Source organism: Nicotiana sylvestris, chromosome 2 (assembly GCF_000393655.2).
Source record: "Nicotiana sylvestris chromosome 2, ASM39365v2, whole genome shotgun sequence".
Taxonomy (NCBI): Eukaryota; Viridiplantae; Streptophyta; class Magnoliopsida; order Solanales; family Solanaceae; genus Nicotiana; species Nicotiana sylvestris.
The window spans coordinates 1476177-1503932 of record NC_091058.1 but is presented as its reverse complement, the minus strand read 5'-3'; the positions used below and the strand labels follow the sequence as shown (position 1 = coordinate 1503932).

The window sequence follows — 27756 nt, the reverse complement described above, 5'->3', positions numbered from 1 at the left end:
GTTAATCAGTTTTTGTTCCCCCATAAGTTAATGAGTTTGTCGTCGACGTGTTGGGTCAATTCTTACTCCTTTTTTTATTTACTTACTCCCGAGATAGTTAACATATGGGTTTCTCTAAAAGCTGTGTCACTGTGTCAGTTTGGTCGAGTTTCATACTTCACCTTCGACCCTTTTGGGGCAGGCTCAACCAATATCCATTGTATCTTTCTTGACTCAAAATTGGGTCGTGCTGTCCACACCATTTCTATAATCAATTTGGGTAGATGAGGGTGGTGGTCTGTTTATTTTTTTTTGGGAACATCACGTGCGGTCATCATTCTTACCTTTTCCTCGCTTGTTTAACCAAGGGGACACGAATGATTGTCTCATAGCCTGTTTGCTTCCTCTGAATATAAAATTGCTAGGAAGTCACAAGTGAACAAACGTGGTTGACATTGTGAAGATAGTGAAGTACTCGAACAAACGACTTTTTTATAGTGCAATACTAGGTCAGTATTATATAAACACCAACAACCTCCAATCTAGAAATAAAATCACAACATAAGTTACATAGTTACAATGTGAATAGCCTAATTGTATACATCAGACTAGCTAATTATGTAAAAGCTGTCAAGAACCCTAAAATTAAGTGAGAGAAGCTAAGTATGATTGTATTTGCTCTAAATTACCAAACAAACCATTCTAGGCACCACGGGGAACTGTCAATCCTATTGACGGGTAACGGGTGCCATCGGCAAGGATGAAGACTGGCTATATAAACTACTATCAGTTGAATACCCTTGGTAGGCATTTGTTGTGGGAGATGTAAAAGGAGAAACCCCATTGACAGGAGGCACAACTTGGAGAAAACCAGGCAATGCTGAAGGTTGCTGGCTTGTCGCGAAAACAAATGCTGAATTAGGCAACTGCACAGATGTCTGCATGCACTGAGGCACTGGATATGGCTGCATAGGAGGCAGGGGTGGCAACGGTGGAGGCGATGATGGTAGAGGAGGCGGTTCAATTGGAGCAGATTCCTGAGCTGTGCTCGGGAGATTGTGTTGCATTGAGAAGGATTGAGAGAAAAATGAGAGGGGTTCTTGAGGGTTCTGTGAAGGGACATAAGCTGAGTGGTCATTTTCAAGCTTCACCCTTTTCTCCGATTGATTATCGTGGGAAGATTCTTTACTTGAGTTGCCTATGACACCCTCGGACGCCAAGGATGAGAGAACATAAGTCAGCATCTGGGCTGAAGATGTTGATGCAGTGAGCTTTGCTGCCACTGCAGCAGCTGCAGATTTCATATCTTCATCAAGGTTGCCAGATTTTTCATAAGATACCTGTCGAGTGTACATCACTGGAGCAGATTGCTCTCGATTTCCTGCTACGTATGCCTGTGGAGCTTGGGAGGTACTCGCTTCCTTTCGATTCTGCTCAGGCAAGATTTGCCCATTGGCATCACAATTCAGCAACTGTTTACAAATATTGCCTGCCTGATCTGCGTGGGACTGAGCAGCCTAAAAGTAAAGTGATGGAACATCATAACACTGTTTAACTAGGCACAAATGTAGACCAGAAAATGTAGGAAGATAGCAGTATTAATACTTCATGTCAGTAGAACACTTTACTGCAAAATAAAAGCACTTTTTTTCCTTCTATACATATTTTACTTTTGAGGAATAGGATATGCTGGTACTTCCAATAAGCTTTTCCTTCTCTACATGTTTTTTCCTTTTCACAAAGAAAAACACAAAGAAAAACGATAACTTCTCCAAGCAAGCATGAGGTTTATCTCTTTCCTCGACTACTCAACTATATTCGACCCCCTCTATGAAACCAGTATCATGTCATTATAACCAAGTATAATCAAGCATTTCATTGTTTGAATGAGACCATCTGATTTCATGATTCACCTAAAAGATCAATAACGCATTTAACGGAAATTAATAAGCATGTTACTTACCTGAAGTTGATTGCGGACTTGATCCAGCTTATATTCCTGAGGAGAAACCCGTGGCGCTACTCAATCAAGAGCGAAAGAACAAAAGCAAACAGGGAGATGGAAAGATGTTGAATTCACCAAAACTGGATGACTAACCTGCTCTTGGAGGACCTCTCTAAGATGAGAGATGAGGTTTGCCCTGGATGATTCAACAGTTGTGAGCTGCTCAATACAGTCCTTCAATATAGTGTGTTGCCCCTTGAGCTCATCCACTATACCAGATCCATTAAGATGGCCTGAAGAGCAAGGGAGGAGGTCGATAAGACCACAGCATGACATAGCAAGTATCAAAAGAAAAAATAAATAAAATACAAATCAAGAGAGGAAAATAAGGTATTAAACAATCAATTAGATGATCAACAAATAAAGACCACAATGCCCTACGGTTTAAAAGTGTTCCTTAAACCATGCCCATGAAAGCTGGCTTCTCTGACTAGAAAATTTCACAATACACACCTAAGAAACATGACTTGATTAAAATATTTTGTAACTATTCCATTTTTCTCTTAAATAAGACTGGCACAATCATGTGCTCCTCTACAATAATAAAGCACATAAAATTTCCTTAATTCTCCAAAATTGAAGAGAAAGTGAATTGGTTAACATAACAGCAAAAGGTAGGCAACACATTTTTTAAAATCAACAAGATTATAGTGTAGGACTCTAAGCAAGTGCTAAACAAACACAGCCCCATAAAATTACTTCAAAGATGATATAGATGTTAATAACTTTAGCTAAAGGAAATTACTGACATTGGCGTGCGGGGCAACTTGCACCCATCTCTGATAGTTCCATCGGTTACCTGCTACCTCCCACTAGCAAAGGTACCGAGTAACTTTTAGCTAAAATGATAACTCATGTTTCTGTTTTGCTTGATATTTTTTTTTATTTTTTGATGAAATAAATTGTTGTATTAAAAGGCATCAAGAAGATGCAAGAGTACAAGAAGCTACTTACAAGAAGTAGATATACAAAAAACAAAAGTGACTTGCTCGCCCCTATACAATGTCTCAATCTAGGACAAGAGAGCTAATAAACCAGCAAAAAAGATTGGTTAAACATTTGGCTTTAATAGAGTGGTTTGGAGTTGAGATGCCATCAAAACATCTTTTGTTTCTCTCATTCCATAAACACCAAAAAACAACTGCAGGTATCATAATCCAGATCTTTTTGATGGACTTATCAACTAGCCAAAGACTCCAACTCAAGTACGCGTCTCTCAGATTTTGTGGCATGACCAACTTATCCCAAAAATACTATAGAGCATGTTCCATATATCAATGGCTACTGGACAGTGCAGGAAGAGGTGACTGATAGATTCCTGGTTCCTCCTGCATAGATAACATCTATTAACCAGTTGAAACCCTCTTCTGTTGAGATTATCTTGAGTTAGGCAAGCTTCATGTAGGGCTGTCCAGTTGAAACCAATGACCTTCACTGGTAATTTGGTCCTCCATATCAGCTTCCAAGGCCATGCATCAAGAACTTGATTCTGAGAATTGAGTTGCCTATGACATTCTTTGACAGTGAAACTACCCTTACTGTCCCATCTCATCATATCCAAAGCATTCCCATCAATATTGTAAGCCTCCACTTTGGCTATCATTTCCATCAAGCTTTCAATCTCCCAGTTTTGAGCTGCTCTTCTAAAGTGCACATCCCAAGTATTGGTAGTTCTATTTTGAGCAATTGAGGAGTTCTTGTCCAGGGCAAAGTGGAAAAGATTAGGATAGTCCTCCATAAGGGTAGAATTGTTGAGCCACTTATCTTTCCAAAATTTGATGTGTGCTCCATTGCCCGGCTTGAAATGGACATTCTGGAAAACTTTATTCCATTATTCCCTAACTTGCTAATATACTTCCAAGGTCCTACTCCGTAGGGGGCATTGACAATTTTAGTGCCCCAATTATCATTTTCCCCATGTTTAGCATTGATCACCTTCTTCCAAAGACTTGCATCATTTGTACCATACCTCCATAACCACTTCATTAGAAGACACTTATTTTGCATGGCAAGATCTCTGACCCCCAACCCACCATTGCACTTGAGCTGCACGACTTTGTCCCACTTTACCAGATGAAATTTGTGAGAACTACTATTCCCCTCCCATAAAAAGTCTCTCCTTAATCTGTCCAGCTTTTTTAGCACCTTTATAGGGATGGGAAACAAGGACATGAAGTAAGTAGGAATACTGTCAAGTACACTGCTAATAAGAGTTATTCTCCCCCCACCCACCCACCCCCACCCCATAGATAGGTATTGCAACTTCCAGGAAGCCAACCTCTTCTCAAAATTTTCCACAACTCCATTCCAAATCTCACAGCTTTTGAATTTAGCTCCCAGTGGTAGGCCCAAGTAGGTACTAGGTAGTGTTCCAATACTACACCCCATGATTTCTGTCAGGTCCTCAATGTTAAGTACATTATTGACAAGGTAGATGATACTTTTCAGTTTGTTGACATGTAGACCTGATAAGGCTTTGAAGAGCAGTGTAAGATTCAAGTACATGATTTGAGTTCTATTTGCCTCACAGAAGATCAGAGTATCATCTGCATACAATAAGCGTGATATAGTAATAGTGTTCCCAATGTTTGTACCTACATTGAATCCCTGAGTCCACTGCATTTGCCTGGCCTTTTCAATCATTTTACTTAAACCCTCCATGGCTAGTATGAACAAGAAAGGAGAGAGTGGATCCCCTTGCCTTATTCCTTTTTTAGGAGAGAAGAAGCCCACAGGACCTCTGTTCACTAAGACCGAGTACTTGACGGTAGAGATGCAATACTTGATCCACTTTAACCATTTGTCCCCAAACCCCATTTTCCTCGAAATAGAAAGCAAGTAGGACTAATTAAGTTGATCAAATGCTTCTCTATGTCCAATTTACACATCACACCAGGTTCCCCATTTTTAATCCTCCAATCCAAGACCTCATTAGTAATTAGAGCTGGATCAGTTATCTGTCTTTGCTTGATCAATGCATTCTGGTGAGCAAACACCAGCTTTCCTACAACTTTCTTCAATCTTTCTGCCAGCAGCTTGGCCACAATCTTGTATACACTACCAATAAGGCTAATTGATCTATAGTCCCTAAGTTCAATAGCATCATTCTTTTTTGGAATCAGTGCAATAAATGAAGCATTGCATGATTTCACCATGTAACATTGCTGATAGAATTGATTAAGTGCAGCCATGATCTCTGGTTTGATGAAATCCCATGACTTCTGGAAAAAAGCCATAGTGAAGCCATCTGGTCCTGGGGCTTTATCAAGGGAACATGACTGAATGATGGCATGTACTTCTTCTTCCTCAAAGCATTGCTCTAGCGTCTTTCTTTCTTCTTCTGATAGGCTGGCAACATCATCAAAGCTGGAAGTTGGTCTCCACTCTTCATTTTCTTTGTAGAGATTCCGGTAGTAGTTCAAGATCTCCTTCTTGATCAATTCTTTATCATCTGTAATCCCATCACCTATCTTGAGCTTGTCAATAGAATTATACCTCATGTGTGACTTGGCCATTGTATGGAAATATCTAGTATTCCTATCCTCTTCTTTTAACCACAAACATCTAGATTTCTGCCTCCATGAGGTTTCTTCTGCTTTAGCAATCTTTTCCAACTCCATTTTCAGAGCTAAGAACCTTTGCTTTTCAAGCTGGTTAGGAGCTCTGCTTTCAGTTGCCTGCTCTAAAACTGACAACTCATCTAGCGCTCTGCTTCTCCTCGTGTCTAGCTTACCAAAGACTTCCCTGTTCCAGTTGGTAATATCTTTTTTCAAGCACCTCAGCTTCTAGATGAGTACAAAATCTGGACTGCCACCTATTGTATAGTTCTGCCAACACCCCTTTCACCATATCAATGAATCCTTCTTGTTGCAACCACATATTTTCGAACTTGAAATAAGATGGTGTTGTGTCCCATTCTCCACTTTCTAACAACAAAGGTATGTGGTCTGAAATAACTCTTGGAAGAGCCAATTGTTTGACAGCATTGAAGCTTTCATTCCATTCTAGAGAGACTAGGAATCTATCGATCCGTGAGGCTTGGAAAATGTCCTCCCCTCTTGACCAGGAATATTGAGCCCCTTGTAGAGGCAAATCCATTAGTTGCAGATCCACAATTGTTATGAGAAGCTCTTCATAGCTTTGATTCTTCTAGTACAATTCAACCTATCAGATTCGAACCTACAAACGTTGAAATTCCCTCCTACGACCCACTGATCACCCCAAATTCCTCTTATTGCACCTAGTTCCTGCCAAAAGACCTCCCTCTCTATATTGTTGTGAGGTCCATATACACCTGTAAAACCCCATCTAAAATCTTCATGTAAGCTCTCAAGGAAGCAAGTCATTGTGAAGCAACCTTGAAGAGAATCAATACACCTCCACATTCTCTTATCTCACAAGATAAGAATACCACCCCTAGTGCCACTAGCCTTCAATGCTGCCCAATCTACCCACATATTCCCCTAAATTTGGTAAATCATAGAAGTTGGAATGCTCTCCATTTTGGTTTCTTGGAGACACAAGATGTCAGCTTTCTATTTTCTAACTAGAGATACTAGAGTACTCCTTTTATTTTCCTTGTTCAGACTGCAAATGTTCCAGCTGAGAATTTTTACTTTCATGTGGACATATTCTTGCCATACCTACCCCTATCCCTTTTGTTTCTTCCCTCATAGTTGATATTGCAAATTAAATTTTAAACCTCTGTACCACCTTTTTTCCTCCCTTTCCCCTTTCTACTAGCTGAAGATGGTGAACCCCTGTTTTGCAATTGAACCTGTCTTTTTTTATCCATTCTCGTAATTAAATCAAAAATTTCATGCTCAAACCCCACTGTATTGACCCCAAATGCCTTGCAAATTTTTCCCATAACCAATTTGGTCCACTTGGAGGTTTCTATTGTTGTAGGTTGCTGAATACTCTGTTGGATTCCATGAACTTCCAATTGCTCTCCTTCATGCCATGGTAAAGGAAGTGCCTCAGTGTAGGAATCAGATTCTGAGCACATTAAGGCAGTAGAAGCAACTTCTGACCAACCCAGTTGTTGAGGAAGACCCCTGAGGTTGGCCAAAAGAGATTCTGCTTCATCAGCGGCTTCCAGATATGTTTCAACAGTTGCATGCGGCAGGGATTCATCAATTGACTTCGTGGCTTGAGACTGGTGAGAGAAAATAGAAGAAGAAGGTGTAGCAACGATGACTTTAGGACGAGGGTCCATCAATAAACCTTTAGCTCGCCACTCCTAAATAAAATTGGGTTTGATTGGCTTGGCCTTCTGATGGGCTTTCTTTTTTGGGCCTTTGTAGTAACTAAAATTTTGGCCCACCACAGGTTCTTTAATAACTCCTGAACTGCTAGCAATATTGGGCCTGATCTGGCTTGTGGCCCGTGAATTGAGAAGGCTGGGAAATGGGCCCAAGAGATTTGAATTAAAGTTGCCCTTGGACAGCTGTCCCTCCACGTGCCCCGAATTCACGTAACCCTCATCAGCTTTCCCCAAACTCTATGCCTGTGATGACCCAATCCCTGATGCAGCTCCTGCTACTCTAACTGGCTTTGGTGGCGCAACAACGTCCTTCAGAATTGAGATTTCGTAACTCCAGTTCTCAAGGTCAAGTGTTATCTTCTCTGGGCATTTTTTGCTACTGTTGCTAACACAGATTCTTGCCCAAATAAAATGGTTCCGGTACTCCGTATCCAAATCAATGCCAATGAAGCCGACGCAAATGTCACCAATGGTTCTGAATGTCTCAAGTTTCGAAGCATTAATAGGGATACCAAAAGCCTTGATCCATTTTTGTTCAGATCTCTGGGAGGCAAAATCAGTGCCGGTCACCGGAGACCACCACTTCAATGAAAGATGACGGCCATTCCAGAACCAATCTCCAGCATGAACTCTTACCGCTTCCTGCCTCGATGGGAATTCAAAAAGAAATTGGTTGTGGGACATAGGGGTGACTTTCAAACCAGCACTAACTTTCCACCTATTCAAAAACCATTTTTGGATCACCTCATGGTTAGGGATGTAGTTGAAAGGGTCGTTAGAAGTGCCAACCAAGCATCTTGAGAGGAAATGAAAGCTTTCGCCGGCTGCACCTTGCTTAACTGAGGACACCTCATCAACCCCCTTTGCTGGAATCTTTGACATCTCCGGCCATTGGGAAATCTTTGCAGTGTCAACATAAGACTTTGTACTATGTGTATAAGCATGCCTGGATCTGGTTGAAGATTGTTTTCCCAAAAAGTTTAAAATTTTATCAGCTATATCGACCCAACCCAAGTTGTAATCAATTTTCGGAATAATTACTGCTTTCTTCCTGTCCCCCAGCCATGTTTCAATACGAATGAATCGACCATAGCAGTTGAAGTTGACAAAAGTTCTGTAATAGTAAGCTTGTGATTTCCACCCCCAACGTCTATAGTAATTCCCTTCCCTTTTAGATGCTTGCCTCAGTGCGTCGCAAACTCGTCAGAGATTTTCCTCATCTATATTTATTCTGCACGAGAGTCTTTTACCCCTTTCAATCAGAACAAACCACCCCTCGCCGGAATCAATGAGCTCAAAAGATTTTTCACCTGAAATAAAGATCTTGTCTTCCATGATTAATTAAACAGATTAAAAGAAGTTAACAGAAGAAAGAGTCGCCGGAAAGACATGTTTCGGAGATAGAGAAAGAGAAGAAGTGACTGGGCACATTTCCCAAGTCAGAGCCCTTTATGTCAACCTTGTCAGCATGCATAGTTTGGGTAGTTTGAACTGAAAGAAATTGATATTTTATATAACGAGCAACACATATACGATATTACATGCTGAACAATTTTGACATAAGAACCCAAAAAGGGTGATTTCCAATATTTAGAGAGTCAGGTTCTGACTCGACTTTGATCACATAGCGGGAAGCATAAAGTTCCAATACAACTTATGAGTTATAGTATTACAATAAAAATCAAGAGAGAGTGAAAGACATTGAATTTAGGAACAGGAGTATATATTCTAAACCAAACTGGAATTACATTGCTAATTCAGTAATTTGAAGCACTAAAACTTGGTCCCCAGTTATCGTTTTACACAACTAAAAGAAGCTAAACAGGAAGGTACAAATGGAAAAATAAAATGGAATAGAAAGGACGGTATAAGTTTAGCACGCAAAAATCGGGCGGAGGGAGCATTATCAACTAAGCAAGGACAATGGTTGATAAAATAACCAGCAGGTTCCATGGTAGCAAAAGTATTCAGATTTAAAAAAACAATAGAAGAACACCTATTTGTTTAGCAAGGAACAATTTCACAGAAAAAAGAACCGGCAACATTTGGATTGATTCTAATATTGGGTTTGGGGTGGATATACCCGCAGAACGATCCTCTTTTATTCTACCACGATAAGTGTCCTCTTTCCAATGAGTTATTATATAGATCCTCATGAATATCTTGCCCTTAACCCAATAGATAAAGTTGCTTAATGAAATTCTGTATGACTAATTGTCAATTTTGAGCGATGCAAAATCGGTTCTTTTCTTTCTATTTTGCAGTGTTATCAAAGGCGCGCTCTTAAGCCCTGAAGTGAGGCTCAAAACATGTTGAGCGCTTCGCCTCGCTTAATGAGCACTTCAGTGTTGTCATCCAGACTCTAAGGCATATTTTTCCTTGCTAACAAGCGTAATTCGGAAGAGGCAACACTAAACAATTGATATTTCACTTAATTATAAACTTTCTTCAATTTTTTTGTCCATATATTTGATATTCAAGCTTATAGATATTAGTCTTGGACTACACATACATATTTGTAGTTTTTCTCCATTTGCGCCTTTATTCATTAAAGCCCATGTTTTATTTGCGCTTAAAGCCCCAACACACCTTAGAGCCTTTTTGCGCTTTTCGCCTTTGATAACACTGCTATTTTGTCATAAAATCTATTTTTTGTTATAGATTTCTGAAACAAAATAAATAGGAAATAGCTGATTAAACAATAAAAACAAAAACAATTGCACTATGTTCCTTAATTGTGTTCTTTTAATCCATAGCTTAAAAGAACGCAGCAGTGAGGGACAACCCGGCACCCGCCCTTACAGCCAACCAGGAGGATGGCACTACTGGCAAAGACCCTGTGGAGAAAATGCTCAAGCACGAAATGTGGTAGGTCTCATTTCAGCAGTCCACTCTACAATCTCTGGTCCGCCATAGTGCTCGAGTGTCAACCTGTGTTTGTCAAATTAGATATTCAAGCACATTTTACCTTTTTTATTTATTTAAGATTATTTTACTTTTCTGATGAGAGATCCTTTTTTCCATAAGTTCTTCTCCATAAGGAGACTTAAGTCCTTATAAAGAAATCGAATCATTGCTTTGTCTACTCGTTCCTTTTCTGATAGGTTATGTCAATGTTTTTATCTCTGCGGAGTTTTTTCCTAAGCTTCCCTATTAAACCATATATAGAAGCAAAACGAATGAATTGGCTTTTGATTTAGTTGAAGTATCAAACTAGATATGCAAACAAAACAATTGAATGGAGCTTTGTCTCCCTCACTCTCGCTCTCTCTCCTTCTCTCTTTGAAGAAGGAAGCCCCTTCTTTCTACTTTGGGTAAGTTAGGCAAAGGGAATTTCAGGCGAAGGATGCCAAAAGCAAAAGCCATCCAATTTGAAAATTTAAGCAAAAAACTGTCAGATATTATTTTAACTACAACGGAGCTCTATTTATTTTTGCTGAATTAAAAAGAGGTCCAAGTAATTGACCCCAGAAAATTAACGAATAAACAAACCAGAATTGTATTGTTCAGTTGGAACAAAATTGACCGGCAAGTGTTCCCAGTTAAAGAAGTGGATGATATCCAGGCCCTAGCAGCTATACTGGGTGGGATGTGAGGTGGGTTCTCTACCAACTATATATTTGGGTTTATCTCTAGGCTCCAAGAACAAAGCTCAGGAAATATGGAAGGGGGTTCTTGAAAGATGTGAAAAGAGGCTGTCAATCTGGAAGAGCCCGTATTTATCCTTGGGTGGAAGGGTGGTATTGGTTAATAGTGTCTTGGATGCACTTCCTACATATATAATGTCTTTGTTTCCCTTACCAAGCAAGGTGAGGAAAAGAATTGATGCACTAAGAAGGAAATTTATATGGCAAGGAAACAGAGAGAAGGAAGCTATTCATTTGGTTAACTGGAATTCCCTTATCACAAGCAAAGACAAAGGGGGCTTGGGCATTAGGAACCTTAAAGCCCACAATCAGAGTCTACTCTTGAAGTGGCTTTGGAGGTACAATCTGGAGGTTAATGCTTTGTGAAGAAAGGTCATCTGTGACAAGTATGGACAAAATCACTATGGTGCTCTAACATTGTTAACAGCCCACATGGGGTTGGGGTATGGAGGTCAATCAGACTTCACTGGAATACTCTTGGCTGATAATACAACCATAAAGGTTGGTAATGGAAGGAAAACACTTTTCTGGAGTGATAATTGGTTAGGACATGGTCCTCTCAAAGAATTTTTTCCTGATTTTTTCAGCATTGCAACATCGCGTACATTCACTTTGGACACTGCCTAGGCCCTGGGGTCAGCAAGGATGGAATGTTACTTTTAGAAGGGCCTTGAATGATTGGGAATTAGAGAGGGTTGTGGATTTCTTTAATATCTTGGAACAATTCCAAGGTCTTGGAGAAACTGAAGATAAACTCTGTTGGAACCTTTGCAGGAGTGGGAATTTTACGGTCAAATCCGCATGTACTTTAATTGTTGCTTCAAACCAACAGTTAGAACAATGGCCCTGGAGGTATATTTGGAAAGTAAAGGCACCTTTCAAGGTGGTATGCTTTTCATGGTTAGTTGCAAGAAAGGCTTGTCTAACTCAAGAGAACTTGAGAAGAAAAGGTTTTCAGCTATGCTCTAGATGCCTATTATGTGGTACAGCTATAGAAACTAATAGCCATTTGTTTCTTCATTGTCCTTTTACTGACCAACTGTAGCAGCTCTTTCTTAATATTGTGGGCCTTAAATGGAGCATGCCAGCTAACACTTGTGATCTGTTGAAGTGTTGGAATTACAATGGGGGTATAGTGAGACAGAAGAAATGGTGGCGATTGGTTCCTGCTTGCATATGGTGGACAGTCTGGAAGGAGAGAAATTTAAGAACTTTTGAAGACAGAAGCAATTCTTTACAGAACATCAAGATGAAGTGTTTACTTTTGTTTCATTTCTGGTGTAAAGACAGTTGTGTAGAGGAGGCAGAATCTTTAGTAGGCCAGATAGTTGCACTGAAATCTTAGGTTGACATAGCTGGTTTTTGTTTTCCTTGTAAATATGGCTTGGCACTGCCCTAGTGCTGTTTTATTTATTGATATACATGTTACCATTATCAAAAAAAAAAAAAAAAAAAAAAAATTGACGGGCAACTAGACAAACCCTGGTGAAAGGATTAAAATGTTTCTTCTACGCCATTATAACATGAAAGTGGACAAGCCAAGCATTGTTAGGCACACATCACAAGTGGTAAAGAAAACGCACCTGGATTTAGATCACCTCCAATCTCCTTATCTAATTTATCAACAGAGCTAATGGCACTTTTACATCTGCTCAATATAGCATTTTCATCAATTTGACCACCATACAGCATCTGATAACTTGAAACTATTTTGTCAAGGGCATCCCCAGTTGAGTTTCTCCGCAAAGAGTGTGATGAGAAGGTTCTATCCAGCTTCAAATATATATAAAAAAGAATAAACAACTAAAACAGGTTCAACAACAAAAGACCAGGATAAAAAGGGAGACTTACCACTTTGACTCCACTATGCTTTCCATTCCCAACATGCTTCCCAGCAAACTCTTCCTTCAGAAGCTGCCCTCGAGAACCAAATACTTTTCTCTCCTCCCAGATAGTGATCTAATGTTTCAGAATTAAATAGAGCATAAAATAGGCACCACGGCAGTTCCACAATGCAAGTCACATTGTACAAAGATCTATAAACTCTACCCAGGATAAAAGATATGATATTGTAGGCAATTTTTCATCCAATGTTCATCATACTATTCAGGTTAATATTCAAAGTGTGGCTAAACAAAGTTAAAACTCATGGCTACGTGAATTACGATCACTATAACCTTAGTTAAAGCTTGCAATGCATATCTAAAATATAAGGAGAACAGCTTGCCAATCCTGCATATAATTGTACCCTCGTGAAAATGAAAATGAGATAGGGGAATCATCCTGAAGATGTCGCATAACTAAGTGCTAGAACCAACATCCATGGTCTAGAACAAGGTCAACTGCAGAACAATTCAAGAAGTGGTAACCAGGTGGGCATTCAATGTTATCAATGCAATTCCCTTTCTGGTTCTCTTGAAGAAACTTTCTCTCAGAGCGCAAGTACTTCAAGAGTAAGAGAGGTGAACGTAGGGAAAAATTACTTTTTTCTTCTCGAATCACCAGAACAGATAAATCCAGTAGTAAGATAGGTGAATGTAGGGAAAATCACTGGCTTTTCATTTTAAAAAATTGTGTCATTTTCATATCTGACCAACAATCATATACTCCCTCCACCCCAATTTATCAGACACTTTTCGCTTATCGAAATTCAATTTAGGTGAACTTTGACCAACATTTTAAAATGTAGTTCTCATCATATTGACATGAAAAGAAATTGTAACTTATAGTACTTTTCATATAGTTTTGGAAATCCAAAATTTTAATTTTACAATATTGAGTTGATCTAATCCAATTTAACTTCGAAAATTAGTCAAATTGACACTCAAAAAGCGAAAAATGTCACATAAATTGGGACGGAGGGAATAGCATAAAAGAGTGTTTCTTTCAACTCCACACATTTGTTGGCGGCAATAACTGTTTTGAAAGGAGAATCTAAGCCACCATGTTCGACTCTTATAAAAAATAAATGTCACGCTTGCTTTCTAGAACTACTACTACTACTACAAATGTTACTTCAAAAAGCAACGGAACTAGTATAATTTATTGCAAAACCATGTAGGACTCTGAATGTGATAGGACAATGCCATATGAAACAGAAAAGGCATTGACCGTGCTCCTACTAATACAAGGCAAAATACTTAAAAAGAATCTAAAACTTGAGCAGCAGCTTAAAAATAAAAAGTTGATAAATAAACCTAAAATCACATGGAAGTTGTCTAAAACCCCTATGATCATCAAAATCCATGTAGACTTAGCAAAAAATAAACATAATGGAAGCAAAAAAACATATTAGCGGTACCAACTAGTTGTGATTAAAGCTAGTCAAGATGGTAAGCTCAAATTAAGTTCCGTAAGTGCTAAGAGTTGGTTGGAGATTTATTTGTCAATAAAATGTAGAGAACCTACAATTAAATTACCACCAATTACTAATTATTGGAATGAAAAATGTCCAAATTGAGCCAAATGGATAGTGAGGAACCATATAACAGGCCCCTAGTAGCTTGGAATTGTGTTATAGTAGTTGTTATTGTTTTTCCAAAAAAAATCTAGGTCCAAAAACAAAAAGAACTGAATCACACAATAAGTTGGATAACTTGGTTAATGTTTTTGCAGAAGTGTTTGAATTTCATACTTAGCAAACTGGATAATAAGAAACTTCAATAATGGGCTTGCATATGAGGCTTCAAGGCTCTAAGCTCTTAGATGCAGCACCTCTCGTTAATTGAGCGCTATCGTACTATCATCACTTCTATCTCAAATAAATCTGCAATCGGGTATAGCAAAACTAAATAGGTTCCACCTAATAAACACGTGAGACCTCCTTCTTTGACAACAAAAGCTCACTGATTCAATGTTAACTATTACTTGACCAAAACACCATTTATAGGAAACCTTAGGGCCTCTTAAACCCAAAAAAAGATTTTTCAGGAAATTTGGAATTAAATGCATAACCTCGGTCTTCCTCTGGAAATGAAGTACAAATTAATAGAGATATGGAAAGAGATACTGGATAAGTGTGAGCAAATGTCGTCTGACACTCTTGACTATAAAAGCTTTCAATGGGTGACACACTAGTTCTAATTAACAGCATATTGAACTCACACTCTCCACGTACACTATGTCTTTTTCCTATTCCTAGAAGTGTGGAAGAGGCAGGAGAGGATAAGAATAGATTTCCTATAAGAGGAATAAAGAGAAGAAAACTTTTTCATGTTAATTGAACTGTTTTACAACCCAAAAAAAAAAACAAGGACGGGGAATTGGGGGATAGAAATTTGTGGGTAACTTCTTATCAAAAAGAAATCTCTGAGTGCACAATAAAAGCCTTCTCTTCAAATGGGTAACTTCTATCTCAAATAAATCTGCAATCGAGTATAGCAAAACTAAATAGGTTCCGCCTAATAAACACGTGAGACCCCCTTCTTTGACAACAAAAGCTCACTGATTCAATGTTAACTATTGCTTGACCAAAACACCATTTATAGGAAACCTTAGGGCCTCTTAAACCCAAAAAAAGATTTTTCAGGAAAATTGGAATTAAATGCATAACCTCGGTCTTCCTCTGGAAATGAAGTACAAATTAACAGAGATATGGCAAGAGATACAGGATAAGTGTGAGCAAATGTCGTCTGACACTCTTGACTATAAAAGCTTTCAATGGGTGACACACTAGTTCTAATTAACAGCATATTGAACTCACACTCTCCACGTACACTATGTCTTTTTCCTATTCCTAGAAGTGTGGAAGAGGCAGGAGAGGATAAGAATAGATTGCCTATAAGAGGAATAAAGAGAAGAAAACTTTTTCATGTTAATTGAACTGTTTTACAACCAAAAAAAAAAAAAACAAGGACGGGGAATTGGGGCATAGAAATTTGTGGGTAACTTCTTATCAAAACGAAATCTCTGAGTGCACAATAAAAGCCTTCTCTTCAAATGGTTATAGAAATATTGTAAGAATGATAAAGCTTTATTGAAACAAGTAACTAAGAAAAAATATGGAGGGGAACATTATGCAGTCCCTCTCTCATGAAGTTGGTTTATGGAACCATATCAGGGCCCTCTGGGTACAGTTTGTTGGAAACTTATATTAAAGAGGACAAAGACGCAACTGCGACTCAAAAAAAATGCAGCCCGGTGCATAAAGCATCCCGCATTCACGTAGGGTCAAATGAAGGACTGCACCCCAAGGGTGTGATGTAGACAGACTACCCTAATGCAAGAACTAGTGAATGCTTCCACGGCTTGAACCCATAACCTATAGGATGAGATTATACTTTAGGAGAAATTGCAATAACGGGGAATTGAAAGAATCACTCGGTCACTGTTACAACTGGGAAATTTTAAGGTTTATAAGATACTGCAAAGGTTGTGTAATGATGCTCACGATCTTGTTCTTTAATTCCTTAATTTGAAAATCGATCAACTTTTGGAAATGATCAACGGTTTGCCACAATGTCAACTCAGGCAAACTGTAAAACATTCTTATGGGATGCAGAAGTGATGGTATGGGCCAATAGGAAAGGAGGGCTAAGGATACTGAGGTTGGGTGGAGAGGAAGGGGGCTGGGGAAGGAAATCTTATTGGTCGAGTCCAACAAATTGTTGAAGATAGTCTTTCCTTTTTTTTTTTCCTTTTTGGTCATTATATTATATTCTAGTAAATACAATTAATTTTGGATGGGAAAGATAACAAATAAAATATTTTGGACCTCCTTGCCACTTAATAATTGTAGAGATCAAGGTTGAGTAGATCCACTATTATCATACTTCTTCTGAATGTTTACCTTCTTTTTTTGTGTGTGTTCATCTGAAAGTACCATTTGCTTCTAGAAAGGATATTTTCAAGTGTTTATATCCATAAAAAGTTATATGGACCTAAATTAACTCTTAAAAAAGAACTTTTTCCTATTTTATTTTACTCTTTATATTGAAGACATAAGTAAGTAGATAAAAGTGTGTAAAAACAACTTCCACATGCTCAGCCCATAAAAAGAATCATGTTCACACGTGAAGGGACGTTTTGAAGACATAATGAAGTAAATAAAATTATGCTCAGTCTAACAACTTAACCTTTTAGATGAGATGGTCGCACACATCAACAGTTTAAAACCAAAAGCGCACAATGTCCTCTCTAAGCGTGTTTCCTCAATGAAGACTAAACAGTTAGTTTTTCTATTATTGTATGACCGATGGGCAAAGTCAAGCAAAGACATTCAAGTTGGGATACACCAATCCGGAAAAAAAGGCATTCAAGTTGAGATAAAACAGAAAACCTAATTAAAGAGGTCTTAACTACTTCTCCGCCTACAGAAGGGATCTAAATATTCTCCAAAAATGTCACATAGTATATTCTCTTGCAAACTTCATACTCCTTCCAAAATGTTCCACCTCATACTTGTACCAAGAAGTGCCTGTTGTACATCCCAATTACTATACTCTTTCAAAATAGCTTATACTCGTATTACCTTGTTTCTCAAGTTCAAGTTCTAACTTTTCAAGTTAAATTTATTGGACAAAGGATATTACAAATAAAGGCAACCGATTACAGTTGAAACTTTCTGTTTCGAACAATCATTCACAAATCTGTATAATTTTACCCATAGTTAGGTGAGCTTAAACTCATCAAACACATCAACCAACTATGGCTACAGTATGGAGCTAAATAAGGAACTAGAGAAACATACCAGCCGTAATGCAGCATTTCTTCCAAACTCATTTCCATTTTCAATTACATCACGAAGAGCATCTGGAAGGACCTTCCAGAACTCACCAACAAATTCTGAACCCTTTCTCCTACTATTCTGAAGAATATCATTTGCAAGGTAAAGAAACGCCAATCTCTGTTCACGTGGTGAGCAATGGAATTGCTGGGCCCAAGTTTCAACAACTTGTTTAGCTTTGTTCATGTGAAAAATACACCAATGTGATAAAGCTAGTTGGAGTTAAGTTACAATCCATGAAAAGAAAGCATTTGTCGAGCAATCAGGTTACAATTTGCTCTAGCAAGCCAAAGTAGCAGCACCATAGTATCTCCAGACAAAAATAGAAATCTCAAATAATATATCCATGAAAGATATAGAAACGTTATCCTAGGCCATGTTGAAGCATGTAAGTCTTCCATACTCAATATGATTAATGTGAATCACGACAAAGTATGCTGATTGCCGAAAGAGAGAATAGCAAAGCAAGTATTTACACCTATGTAAAATGTGCAAGAAAGCTTCTTCACATAGTCAAGGAAAAAGGGGCTACAGTGCACTCATATTCGGCTTACGATTGAAGTGATTAAAAAAAATACACTATCACACTAAACTGCACAACAAACTAAATACTTTACTCTACAGATATCCACATGGAAATGATCCTTTGTCAAATGGACCATATCGAGAATATAGTTACAGAAGTAGCGAGCTTGAATTAGTGTTAAATAAATGTATTCATACAAAGTCCACGGTGTGTTACACTCTAATATGTGCCATGGCATGATACTTGCTAATCTTACCCCCCCCCCACCATATTCCCCCCCTCAGCCCCTCTGACTACAACAATGCTCTCTTCCCCATGATTCATGCTCAAAATGGATTCTCCTAACAATTCAATGCGTAAAGAAAGTGGTTTATGTTGACGATATTGTTATTACCGGCAATGATCAAGATGATGTTACTAAGTTGAAGCAACATCTCTTTCAGCACTTTCAAACTAAGGATCTAAGCAAATTAAAGTATTTTTTGGGTATTGAGGTCGCTCAGTCTAGGTCAAGCATTGTGATCTCACAACGGAAGTATGCCTTAGACATTCTTGAAGAGACGGGAATGACGGGTTGTAGACCCGTTGACACTCCTATGGATCCGAATTCTAATTTCTTCCAGGAGAAAGGGAGTCGCTTAACTATCCTGCAAGATATAGGCGGCTGGTTGGTAAATCAAATTTTCTCATAGTGACTAGACCTAACATTTCATTTTCTGTGAGTGTTGTAAGTTAGTTTATGAATTCTTCATGTGATAGTCATTGGGATGCAGTTGTCCACATTCTTCGGTATATAAAATCAGCTCAGGCAAAGGATTATTGCTTGAGAATCGAGGCCATTATCAGATCTTTGGATACTCAGATGCAGATAGGGCAGAATAATCTTCTGATAGACTTTTCTACGTCTAGATATCATATTTTAGTAAGAGATAATTTGGTGTCCTGGAAGAGCAAGAAACAGAATGTAGTTGTTCGGTCTAGTGCAGAAGCAGTGTGAGCTAGTTTGGATCAAAAAATTTGCACGTGCATATGATTTTGTATGCACCGGCTTAAGGGGAATGTTATATAGTTATGTAAATAATCCTAGTCACGTATTAAATAGAAGTAGAATATGTATTGGGTATAGTTATTGTTGACATACAAGTTGTCTAGCACATGTATACACATGTATTACATCATAGCTAGCACATGTATATGAGTTGTATAGTAGGTGTAATACAAGTTGTGTAGCACATGTATACACATGTACTACATCATAGCTAGCACATGTATATGAGTTGTATAGTAGGTGTAATTAGGTGTATGGCAACTAATAGATTAGGTGAATTAGTATTATAAATAGGCCTTGTAATCTTCTCTTCTAGATATGAAATATAGAACTTCTTTGGTTTCTAACATGGTATCAGAGCATTAAAGTTTTTTCATTAGTTTGTTGTTGGAAATTTTTTTTTTCCCGTTCAAATTATTTTTGTTCAGAACAGTCTTTCGCTGCTTTGATTTTATTTCACTATTTCCAGCCATTTTCTGCCCCGGCCGCTTCTTTACAGATTTTTCTACTCACTATTCCGACCAAAGTGGTACTGTCAGAATTTTTTTTTTCTGACAACTTTCATTTTCCAAGATCACTGTTCCGGCACTGTTCACTGTACTGTTCACTGCACTGTTCACTGTTCAAATATCATTGTTCACTGTTCACTGCACTGTTCTTGACTATTTGATTCTGCTATTATTCGGGTGCAAGATGACTGAAACGAAACCTACCGTTGATGTCATTCCGGTTATGTCCAAAATTACGGAGAATAAGTTCATGGGTTCCAATTACATGGATTGGAGTAAGACGATCCGTCTCTATTTGCGGAGCATCGACAAAGAGAACCACTTGGTTGATGATCCACCCAAGGATGAGACTAAATCAGTCTGGTTAAAGGAGGATGCAAAATTGTTTCTCCAAATCAAGAATTCGATGCACAGTGAGGTAAATGATCTAGTTTCTCATTGTGATTATGTGAAGGATCTAATGGATTATTTAGATTTTTTGTACTCTGGCAAAGGAAACTTGTCTCGCATGTATGATGTGTGCCAGGCATTTTACCATCCATCCATGCAAGATCGCTCTCTCACCACTTACTTCTCAGAGTTTAAGAAGGTGTATGATGAGCTTAATGTTATATTGTCGTTTAGTCCAAATGTGAAGGTACAACAGGCTCAGCGTGAACAACTGGCGGTCATGAGTTTCCTTTCTGGTCTTTCTCCCGAATTTGAAGGGGCCAAATCGCAGATTTTATCTGGGACTGCTATCTCTTCCTTGAAAGAGGCCTTTACAAGAGTGTTGCGTACTGAAAAGTCTCATCCAGGTCCGACAGCCACGATCGATAGTGGTGCTCTGCTTAGCCGCGTCCAAAAGAATAGGAGTCATAGTAATCGTAATCGGAGTAGCGATAGTCGAGACCTAAAGCAAGGGGAAGTTGAATGTTTTTATTGTCATGAGCTCACGTTATTGTGTGAAGCTTCAGAATAAGAACAAAAGATCTCAGTATGCCAACATCGCCACTTCCGAGACTATTTCACCATCTCAGTCATCATCTCTTCCTATCAATACTATCCCCGAGTCAGGTAAAATCATTAAGTGTCTCCTCTCTTCGTCATCCAAATGGGTCATTGATTCTGGTGCCACAGATCATATGACAGGTAACTCTAAACTCTTTTCCACTTTTCAGTCACATACCCAATGTTCCACAGTTACTTTAGCCGATGGGTCTACCTCATATGTTTTAGGGTTCTGGCACTGTTAACCCAACATCTTCTCTTTCCCTTAGTTCCGTCTTAAATTTGCCTGATTTTTCTTTCAATCTAATATCTGTCAGTAAACTTACTCGTACTCTAAATTGTTGTGTCTCATTTTTTCCCAATTATTGTCTTTTTCAGGATCTTACGACGAAGCAGATTATTGGTAAAGGTTCTGAGCCTGGGGGTCTCTATGTTCTTGAATCACAGGTTATTGGTAAAGGTTCGGAACGAAAAAATGGACATCTTCTTGAAGTAGGCCGAGCACTCCTCTTTCAAATGAAAGTGCCAAAATGTTTTTGGGCTGATGCCGTCTCTACAGCTTGTTTTTTAATAAATCGTATGCCATCTTCTGTACTTCATGGTAATATTCCTTACAACATTCTTTTTTCCTCTAAGCCATTATTTCCTATTGAACCCAAAATATTTGGTTGTACTTGTTTTGTTCGTGATGTTCGTCCACAGGTAACTAAATTAGATCCAAAGGCCCTTAAGTGTGTGTTCTTAGGGTACTCACGTCTTCAGAAAGGTTATCGGTGTTATTCTCCAGATCTCAAAAGGTACTTAGTGTCTGCCGATGTCACATTCCATGAAAATTATCCGTTCTTTTCTTCATATGTTTATAACAGTCCTGAGGAAGAAGATGATACTTTGGTCTACACTGTCACACATCCAGTTAGTTCTCCAACACCTCTTCCTCAGTCACCCGTTTCCCTCGATCGACCATCCGAGCAGCCACCTGTTCTTCGTGTGTATACCAGGCGACAACAAACCTCAGAACCCGATCCTTTACCTACTTCTGCTTCGTCGGTAGATCCAACCTCCTGTGTTTCAGATCCTAGTTTGGATCTTCCTATTGCCATTCGCAAAGGTACACGACAATGTACTTATCCTATTTCTTCTTTTGTGTCTTATGACCATTTGTCTACTTCTTCTAGCTCGTTTATTGCATCATTAGATTCTGCTAGGATACCTAAAACTGTTCGTGAAGCATTGTCCCACCCAGGTTGGCATGATGCAATGATAGAAGAGATGATGGCTTTAGATGAGAATGGTACTTGGGAGTTGGCCGATCTGCCCACTAACAAAAAGGCTATTGGGTGCAAGTGGGTATTTGCTGTTAAGTTTAACTCCGATGGGACAGTAGCTCGCCTTAAGGCACGCCTTGTTGCAAAAGGGTATGCACAGACCTATGGAGTCGACTATTTGGATACTTTTTCCCCGGTCGCCAAGTTAGCTTCTGTTCGATTATTCATTTCTATGGCAGCTACTTATGATTGGCCTCTGCATCAGCTTGATATAAAGAATGTTTTTCTACATGGAGATCTTCAGGAAGAAGTATATATGAAGCAACCACCTGGGTTTGTTGCTCAGGGGGAGTGTGGAAAGGTATGTCGTCTTCGAAAATCTCTTTATGGGCTGAAACAGAGTCCCCGTGCTTGGTTTGGCAGATTTAGTGAGGCTGTTCTAGAATATGGGATGAAGAAAAGCAATTGCGATCATACGGTGTTTTATAAAAAGTCTGATGATGGTATTCTTTTATTGGTAGTATATGTTGATGACATCGTTATTACTGGAAGTGATATTACAGGAATTTCAACTCTAAAGTCTTTCCTTCACACTCAATTTCAGACGAAAGATTTAGGGCAACTAAAGTATTTTTTGGGAGTTGAAGTTACACGGAGCAAGAAAGGCATCTTCTTGTCCCAAAGGAAATATACTCTTGACTTGTTAGCTGAAACTGGAAAGTTGGGATCTAAACCATGCAGCATGCCAATGGTTCCTAACACACAACTCGTGAAAGAAGACGGTGAGTTATTCGAAGATCCAGAGAAATATAGGAGATTGGTTGGGAAACTGAACTATCTTACAGTAACTCGTCCCGATATCGCATACTCTGTCAGCATTGTGAGTCAGTTTATGTCTTCCCCAACAGTCAGGCATTGGGCGGCTCTGGAGCAGATTCTTTGTTATCTAAAGGGATCTCCAGGACGGGGTCTAGTATATAAGAATAATGAACACACTAACATTGAGTGTTTCACAGATGCAGATTGGGCAGGGTCAAAAGCCGATAGGAGATCCACGACAGGATATTGCGTTTTTGTTGGTGGAAACTTGATTTCGTGGAAGAGTAAGAAACAAAATGTCGTATCTCGATCTAGTGCGGAAGCAGAATACAGAGCTATGGCACAATCTGTGTGTGAGGTTGTATGGGTACATCAACTATTAAGTGAAGTTGGCTTCCAAACTACATTGCCAGCAAAGTTGTGGTGTGATAATCAAGCTGCTCTTCATATCTCCTCTAATCCTGTATTTCACGAAAGGACTAAGCACATTGAAATAGATTGTCACTTTGTTCGTGAAAAGATTCAACAAAAGCTCATCTCTACAGGTCATGTTAGAACTGGAGATCAATTGGGAGACATTTTCACAAAAGCTTTGAATGGAGCTCGAGTTGAATATGTCTGTAACAAGTTGGGCATGATGAATATATATGCTCCAACTTGAGGGGGAGTGTTGACATACAAGTTGTCTAGCACATGTATACACATGTACTACATCATAGCTAACACATGTATATGAGTTGTATAGTAGGTGTAATACAAGTTGTGTAGCACATGTATACACATGTACTACATCATAGCTAGCACATGTATATGAGTTGTATAGTAGGTGTAATAAGGTGTATGGCAACTAATAGATTAGGTGAATTAGTATTATAAATAGGCCTTGTAATCTTCTCTTCTAGATATGAAATATAGAACTTCTTTGGTTTCTAAGAGTTATAAATAGGGTTCATTGTATTATAATGAACATCAATGATATTCTTTTCCCGTGCTAATTCTCACAATTTCATTATCCAAAAATACAGTACACAAGTCAATAAACTTTATGCTTGTGTAGAAACTAGAGAAAAAAGCAGAATAAAAGAAAATGCTTCAAAAAAAATTCCCTCTCCTGTTGGGTTTGAGTAGAAACTGAGGGAAGAACAGTAATTTTTCCTCTTTAGCCACAAATTCAAATTCAAGATAATGGAAAGTCCTATATTTTTCCTCTTTTTTTCTTTATCCACCAAACTAAACAAAGGGGCAAAAATAACTTTATTTTTGCTCATTCTAATTTCTTTTTGTTTCTCTCTCTTCCCAAAGTTTACAAACATGAAATTAATTCCCATGCCCAACCAATGCATTTCCTGAAAAATAGAATAAGATCAAACAATCATCAATTTAGCAGCTAAATGTTGACGGATACTTTCAATGCTTTGCTGCGTACTATTGAGCTTTGCCAGCTTGTCCACCAAAATTTGCGTATTAAATGTGGTTCCCATGGTTTTGGACACAAACTTCACCAACTAGTAAACCCCTTGGCAGACCCTTAAGAGAAAAGCACCCTGAGCAAGAGAAACAAAACCAAATAAGTACGAGATCACATATGTGGGACTGGCAGCAGATAAAGTGAAATAGAGTTAATAATTTAGCAGGCAAATCCTATGATATCAGAAGTATAGACATGAGAAAGATGCCAAACATGAAAAGAGCAAACACTTCTATGGGTCATAAGATCCCTGTTGAAGAGGACAAGAATGTCTTGACACAAATTAAATAAGTAGTCGAGTATATTTACACTCCTTAATTGACATCTTAGATTAGTTGAAAATCATTTAGGCATGCCCAGCATGTGCCAATTGTGTACACTCAGATACATTTACCAAATATATATATCTTCAGATATAATAATGGATGGCATAGATGTAATAGAAGGTGGAGAAAGAGGAAAAGATATAAGTAAGATATTTCCATCTTTGTCACTGCACAAAGATGACCCAAGTAAGATAACTCTTACTTGACACTACCAAGTAAATAAAGTGTGCATTTATATGCTACTAATTCAGATCATATTGGTACTCTACACAATTTTCATAAAGCACACTTGCGCTACATATCCACCATATAATGTTTGACACTTAATATTATCCCATGTTTGCCGTTGCAACTAATTCAATGATTCCATCCTCACATTGTATGCTAATAACTGTAAATAAAAGCAAACATCTGCAATTTTATGTGTCTTTGCCCAAGGGTGTGGCCTAGTAGTTCATAAAATCGAAGGAGAATAATGAGGTATTAGATTCAAATTTCAGCGGAGGCAAAAAACACTAGGTAATTTCTTTTCATCTGCCTAAGCATATGGTGGGCAAAATCACCCGGCACCTACATTGGTGGAAGGTAGTGGGTATCTGGTGGAAAAGTCGAGGTGCGTGCATGCTGGCTGGACACCACCCTCACAAAAGGGAAGAAAAAAAACAAATTTTCTTATATTTGAAAAGTAGAACTAATTAAACACTCAATCCCTCAAATAACTTTTGCCCATCTTTTTATGTAGGCTCAACAACTGAAATACCATTTAGCTTCCAAAATTGTACCCTATGTAAAAAAATGTGCTTTGCATAAATATCTCAATGTCCAGATAAAAGGAACAAGGGGAAAACATGAGGAGAAATCTAAACTCGAGATATACAAAATAAAACAATTAAAACACCACTATGTTACCTTCTCAAAAAAAAAAAAAAAAAAAAAGCACCACCCAGCCCAGTCCTACCATTAGAATATATGGCTGGTGGCAGTATTTATTTGATACCATCCGAATGGTGTCAATATATTGGCCTAGCAGTTAAAGAACATTGAATCTTTAGCCGTATAAAACCGCACACATTGCATTTCTTTTATTTAATCAAAGGCATACAAACATAAGTTCTCTCTAAACAAGGCGAAACTAAAAAGAGGGAAAATTAATACGGCAGCAAGAACAAACAAAGCAGAATTGGCGTGTCAGTTCAGTTCCTAGGTTTCCAGGGTTCAACAAGTTCCCAAACAATAAAAGAAAGAAATAACTCAAAAAAAAAAAGACATATCAAACAAATAGGAAAAAGAATTAACCCTAGAATAAGAATAACGAATGCCTGCGCACGAAAATTAAAATAATTTCTTCTAGTAGTTCAAAAAAAAAAAAAAAGGAAGGGAAGAAAAAGACAAACCAGTTCAAGGAGAATGCAGCAGAACAGGATAGCGGTGAATGAAGGAATTATAAGATTATCCCCTGGAATTGGAGCGAACAAATTTTGGACTAATATACTCCCTAATTCGAAAATCAGTATACAAAAGCCAGAGAAAAGTTTTGATTATTGTCTGCGGTCGAATTCTAAGTTGCAACCGGAACCAAGTACAGAACTAAAAGCCCATCTCCTTAGTTGGGTTTAGGCTCGCTGCAGGTCCGCTCGTGAAGGTGTGTCCTTGACTATTACGAATTTCCGCGATTGTCCTCCCTTTTCAGTTTAATTACCTTTCTATTGCTTTCCTTTTCTTTTCCTTTTTCTTTTGAATTATGTTTTTTTTTTTTTTTTTTTACAACTTTGGACTTTGGAGATTGATTCTAATAACTTAGACTAAACAAAAATTAAAATCTCCATTTGATTGCTGATGTTTGTATTAATCCCGTTCATGGATAGTGTTTTTTTATTCCTTTCGAGTAGGGGTGGCATGGGATATGGGCGGGTCAAAACAGATAATTTATCCGACATGATCCATATGTAATACCGATAAAAAATGGGTTAATCAGTGAATAATATGGATATCCATGACTTCTTCAATATGATCATTTTTGGGAGAATTCCTAGTCTCCCAAACTTGAGTAACTCCTGATTCAAGGTTTTATAAATGTAAAAATTAAACTCATTAGTTATCCATTGGTTATCCATTTTCTAAGTGGATAATATAATTTGTATCCATATTTGACCCATTTTTAAAAAGTTGATTATCCAGTCTATTTTTTAATAAATAATATGAGTGGATAACTATTTCATTTTAACCATTTTGCCACCACTACTTTCGAGTACTATCTTTCTTTCCGCCTTTTTTTCTTGGCACTTTGGTTTAATGGAGGAAGAAAATCTTCATTTTTCCTCCTACTTTTTACTTTCAGAACAAAAGAAAGTTTCCTCAACTAATATTATTCAATGAAATAAAAGTGGACCTTGCGGCTAAGTGAAACAACTATTATATCATTTAATTTATGTAATCGACTTGATGAATAATTGTTCAACATGTAATGGTCAAATATTACCTTTAAAGCATTTTTTAAGTTCACACAATGAGAGTGGAAAAAAAGTTGTTCAAAGAATGCAACACAAATTACATAAACATAGTATATACTCACACGCGCAGTATAAATGTATATGATAGTACAAATAAATAAGATATATGTGAGAGTGTTCATGTCGTGTGTACATATGTTAGGTTCTTTTTTCTTGTAGTTCAATATAGGTGTTTCTTTGTACAAACACAACAATCAAAATGTATTTTTGTTTAGATGAAATAAGAGAGACAAATTGAACCCTTTTTCATTTTTAGAACTTGAAGGTATAGGTTTTTCTTGTCATAATCTCAGAGTATCTAGTGTGTTGAGAATCATGATAAAATTGATTTTAATTCTCATAATGGATTACGTAAAAATCAAGCTATGGAGTCACATAGTAGAGGATTGAAGATGAAGAAGAAAGAGGGGTCGTGTGAGGCTTCGTGTGTATCGACTACAAAGGGTAAAGTGAAGCCACCTAACTTTAAAATATGTTCTGGTCAAAGTTGGTCTTCTTAGACAAACAAAGGAACACATGGACAGATCCTCACCTTCAAACAAATTATTGATGGATTAAATCATGACCCTCTAAATATTTCCTTAGCCAGCAATTAGAAAAGAATATTTCTAGAAGATGCTTACACGTGATCAATTATTTGGCATGTGGGAGAGAATATAGTTTGTTATTTTAGT

General features: G+C 38.0%; 1 protein-coding gene across 1 annotated transcript; it reads right to left on the bottom strand.

Moving 5' to 3' along the window:
* Positions 1-451: 451 nt before the first annotated feature.
* Positions 452-26203, bottom strand: LOC104249079 (uncharacterized). Its single transcript, XM_070167594.1, has 8 exons — positions 25967-26203; positions 24184-24322; positions 17586-17833; positions 12749-12856; positions 12481-12670; positions 2078-2217; positions 1943-1978; positions 452-1496 (listed from the first exon to the last, which is right to left on the bottom strand). Exons 2-8 carry the CDS (start codon positions 24257-24259, stop codon positions 708-710), a joined length of 1587 nt encoding a protein of 528 aa, XP_070023695.1. The 5' UTR covers positions 24260-24322; positions 25967-26203; the 3' UTR covers positions 452-707.
* Between the last annotated feature and the right edge of the window lie 1553 nt (positions 26204-27756).